Genomic DNA, 5,171 nt, shown 5'->3' with positions numbered 1-5,171 from the left:
GATGGATGGATGGATGGATGGATGGATCTTCCTGTGTGGAAATCAGAGCGTGTTTAGATAAAACTGTTTCTGTGAAGTTTTTTCCGTGACGTTGTCATGAAGTGACATTGTAAAATCCTTTGTTCCACAGACGACAAACACAACGACCTCTCTGTGAACTCCGACGTGTCACCGACACACTCTCTGTCATGCAGATGCCTCTCCAGCACAAACGAGAACGACAGGACTGTCAAACGTTTTTTTCCAGGAGACCCTAATCCAGTTCAGAGATGGTGAGGAAATGGGATTGTGAGAGCAGAACCGGCAAACACAGGCAGATGAGGACGATTATCCTGCAGATGAGCGTGGACGATGGGATGTAATTTAATAAAAAGACCAGGAAATTCTGCAAGATAACAGGGATCTGGAGACCAATCCAGGATCCATCTGGACACAGAGACCGTTACTGAGGAGCTGTCCATTTACAGTGTGGTGCTGAAAACGGAGCCGCTGCGTTGACCAGTAATTATGCAGAAGGCTGTTTCAACATTTTAGCCTGATATCGTTTGGACTTTTTTTAATGAGTTTTTTTTAACTTTTACATGTTGGTAAACTAGTTTTTCCTCCATGTTTACTTTTGTGTTTCACTTTTTTTTGACCCCTCAAAACTTCAGTCAGAAACAAGTGCACGCAGCGTCTTCGTTACTTCAGTCAGAAACAAGTGCACGCAGCGTGTTCCGGACATCTCTAGTTAATAATCTCTTGAAGTGGAGGAAGGCAAGTTGATGAAGATTAGAGCCACTTCTGCCTGAATGTACTTTAGTCAGGTTCTGTTTTTCATGTTAAATGAAAAAAAAAACCCTGAAAGTCTCACATTTCTAGCTGAATATGCCCAAGTACATGTTTCGAAACTCTTTTCTAAATAATAAACAGGGGTCTTGCAGTTATACAAATACAAACAAAATGAAGAGAAGGGTCCACAAACGCATCACGGGGGGATTCTATGTTACTGCAAAGTACATGAAAAACCTCTTCACAAGGTCAGAAATTAGCTAGGAAATAGCTAATAGTTAGCCCGGATTTAGTTTTACTTTGCTTTTGAATTGTAGTTCATCAGCAAAAATAAACACAGGAACATATTTTGGATACTTTTACCTTTTACAGGCCAGTGATCATGTCTCATCAGTGAGTACTTGAAGAAATTACCTTTTACAGGCCAGTGATCATGTCTTATCAGTGAGTACTTGAAGAAATGACTCGTTGGGCCAGACATGGAGAGAGCAGAAACTTTAGCAACAACAGCTAAAAGTTAAGTTAAGTTCGAACCATGTAGTTTTATACTAAACACGGAGTTCTTCCTTCAGGTTCTCCGTCACCGTCTCAGGTCTGGTCTCCACCTGAGGGAGTGTGAGCGCCACCACAGATCGGCTCATTACTGCCTGATTAGTCGATGTGTCGCACCAACGCTGCCATTTGTGCCGTTGCTTTGAATGTCATCACACGCGTTACGCAGCTGCCAAAACATGTACTACACTGATGCGTCGGCTCGCACCTTCACACTACACCTACTGTACAAACACACACACACACACACGTGTATATGTACGCACACACACAGCAACTGATTCGAATATTAATCACCTCAAGGTGTCGCCGTCTGGCCTCCAAAATAAAACTCCTCACATCTGAGGAAAAAGTTTGACTCCAGTTGGAATTAGAGCAAAAAAGCCATCACTGGGATAAAATTAACGTCCAAAAACCAAAGGTCTATGTCATAAAAATGGAAATAAAATGTTCAATATCAGGTTTTTGATACAAAGTAAAGGACTTTCTTCTTTAAGAAGGCCAACATTTGAACTTCTCTTGACTTTAAACTCGTCTCATGAATCTTCTGTTTATTACTTTTATGACAAAATAATTACCTTTACATCATGAACGTTGATCGTTCCATTGTTTCAAGTTCACGACTTTCCATAATTTGACTTTTTATCTCCCACATGTCTCATCTCTTATCGACTTTTTTATAACCAACAGTTTCAATCTTCCAATGATTTTCTTCAATCTTTTAATTATGACTTACAATCTCCTAAATATAACTTTTTATTCCCAACAAATTAATTATTTTTCACGGTTATGAAATTTTATTTTTTCATCTCCTCTCTATTATCTTTTATGACTTAATGATTATGACTTTTAATGTTATAATTGCGACTTTTTCTGCCCTGTTTACGACTTCTTAATCTCCTTGTAATGACCGTCTCCTAATTAGGATTTTTAGAAATGCTAATTATGACTTATATTTGACTTTTCCTCCCAGAAAAATTACTTTTTCATTTCAGAATTATAATTTATTAATCCCCAAACCAGAATCTTCTACAGATGACATTTTATCATATTGGGTTTTTTTTATTATGACTTATTATGAATTATTATTTTTAATTTAAGACTTTTCTATCCTCTGACTTTGTCGTTTTATAGCTCAAAGATGAGACTATTGGACTTTTGTGAGGAGAATATTTTCGGCCCGTACTTCACTTCTTCCTTCACTTCTTCCTTCACTTCTTCCTTCGTTCTTGTTTTTCCATTTTTTTTAACCTGATGTAGGTCAGTGGGAATAAACAGTTTCCTCCGCTCCGTCCCAGATTTTATTTATGTAGAGGGAGATTATTGATACTTTTATTGTACGGGGATGAAGGGAACTCTGGAGTAACAAAAAGAAAACCCACTGTTTCCTGCGAAGGACTCTCCTGTGCCGAACGCTGACCCAAAAACACATCACACACATCACTTACCTTCCCGACGTAGAGCGGGTCGTTTCCTGTGCACTCCTCCAGTGCAAAGAACTGGTTCCACACCCAGCTGCGTTTGTGCCGCTGCAGGACCTCCCAGGGGTCTGGATCAGAGTGTGGAGACTTCTTCAGATCCCCAGAGCTGGGATCCAGGCCCCAGCAGCCCCTTCCACACAGGGGGAAGACGAGAAACGCCAGAAGAATCAGGGCTCTGCGTACGGCTGAGCAGCAGCTCCAACCCATCATCGCCTGAGCTGCCTCCAAAAAGTACCAGGCCAGAAGAACAAAAAAAAACAACGAGGAGGGCAGGAAAACAGGGCAGGAAATCTGAGATGTCAAAACCCAGAGGGGATTTCTCCACACCAGTCCTCACCGTGGAGTTCACCACTGAAATGAACACACGCTTTGAAAAAGAGTCAAGCTCTGCATTTTGCTGTGTTGCTCTTCTTCTTCCCTCCTCATCAGAGACTAGGCGCTGGGTAAATTTCCTTCACTTTGGAGCCGGAGAGTTGACATTAAAGCTGGATGACGGGGTGGCTGGTGAGCAGGGGGAGGCTTCGATGCGGAGGAGGTATAATTGGCACCTATCAGAACAGAAACAAGAAGAGAAAAGGGGGGAGAGACAAAGACACAGAGGAGAGGAGAGGAGAGGAGAGAAGGAACCGTCAGCAAAATTTCTCCCTGTGACCGCTGTCACTTCATACGTGCAGTCGGCAGATTCGGCAGATTCGTGGATAATGATGATGATGTCGCTCAACTATTAAGAAGAAATGACTCAGGACTGAAGCTGCACTGATGTGACCCCCCCCCAAAAAAAAAACCAACGAGAAAAAGAACTAAATCTGCAGGTTCTGCCTCTGGATGTTGTAGAGTTCAGGACAAACTCCGACGTGTGCTAGCATGTAGCATTATGGTAGCACTTTAGCAATGAACTAACATATATATATAACAATTTAGACCAAATGTGATGCTGCGTTAGCGATGCTAGCATAGCGATAACCCACTAAATGCATTTCTCATATTCAGACGGCAATTCTGACCTTGGGATTTTTTTTATCTCATCATATTTTTATTTATTTATTTATAATTAATAAATATAAACCAGTATACTTTACTATTACTTTACATGTAATACTACAGATAAAGTTTGGACAAAGTTCTGGTGCACGTTTAAAAACCTTAGAAATTCTTTTCTTTTAAAAACATATACTAACGATGGTAAACGAAATTCTTTTCTTTTAAAAACATATACCAACGATGGTAAACGTCCTTCACACACACACACACACACACACACACACACACACCCACACATGCTGAGGTCATAATGTTAATAAGGCTATAAGATGGCAGGAAAAATGACCCTGTGTTGTCACCGTACATGAGCAGCGAGTGTCTGCGTGGAATAACAATCAACAGCATCAGCTGCTTCCCAATTATCCAGACTCCACCTCAGCAAGGTCGTCCTCGTCGTCACATCTTCCTTGTTTAAAGATCAGGACGCTACGGCGGCCCGCGGGGCTCAACACTCGGCGCTAACGAGCCGCGCGATCAGCCAGATCAAAAATAAAAATCTGAGCTGTCAGCAGTGGAGGAGGACTGCTGACCTCTGACCTCTGACCTCCACCCCTGTGTTGGCTGCATGTGTATATGCGTGGACCCCACCCACCCCACGACGCCCAGGCATGAGGAGTTGTCAAGTATCGGCTCCTGGCAGCTAATATTTTTCATGTCACAGCAGAGTTGAGCGGAAAAATGATGCTTCGACTCAACACTGTTATTTACATCTGCTTCAAACTGACACTGACACACACACACACACACACACACACACACACACACTGGCTTTAAAAAGGCATTCTAAAAATCCAGTTTCTTTTTCGTATTCGATGCTGCTAGCTTGGGGAATTGGTTTTAGCTTAGCATTTTAGCCATGCGCTAGTTTATACTGTAGTTTATTAGCAGCAGAGGAGCTACGTGTAAGCAGGAAAATTCCACCAGCAGGTTATGATTATGACATTGAACCATGCAATACATGCCAAAGTCTGGCCCGGGGACCAGATGTGGACCTTGCAAAGAGTAATTTGTGGTCCACAAATTATTATTTAATGACACATTTCTTCAATTTTAGTAAAAATCTAGCTAATTTTGGCTTTCATCTTTTATAGCTAAAAGTTAGCTTTCCTCTGTTTTTTGCCATTCATTTTGTTGGTTTTTTTCATTTTCATTCATTTTTGTGTTGTTTTTTTTAGGTCATTTCGACTTGTTTTTTTGTCCATCACTAATTTTTCTGACTCCGACCTGACCTACGGTTTAACAACATCAACATCAATGACCTGCAGCCTATCGTGTCAAGTCGTAGTTCGACCGTGAAACAAAATTTGGACGAAATCTCCTACGTTT

General features: G+C 41.3%; 1 protein-coding gene across 2 annotated transcripts in view; it reads right to left on the bottom strand.

Annotated features, from left to right (window-relative positions):
- cdh7a (cadherin 7a) overlaps window positions 1-5,171 on the bottom strand; it is a 187,916-nt gene that overhangs the window by 110,870 nt on the left and 71,875 nt on the right. For both annotated transcript variants that reach the window (XM_017031627.2, XM_017031628.2), the window contains exon 2: window positions 2,772-3,352. In XM_017031627.2, coding sequence (XP_016887116.1) covers window positions 2,772-3,014 — 243 coding nt within the window. In that variant the 5' untranslated portion in view covers window positions 3,015-3,352. The remainder of the gene's footprint in view (window positions 1-2,771; window positions 3,353-5,171) is intronic.

Source organism: Cynoglossus semilaevis, chromosome 3 (assembly GCF_000523025.1).
Source record: "Cynoglossus semilaevis isolate Cse_v1.0 chromosome 3, Cse_v1.0, whole genome shotgun sequence".
NCBI lineage: Eukaryota > Metazoa > Chordata > Actinopteri > Pleuronectiformes > Cynoglossidae > Cynoglossus > Cynoglossus semilaevis.
Note: the sequence above shows the minus strand (reverse complement) of the source record. Positions and strands in the feature narration are given on the sequence as shown.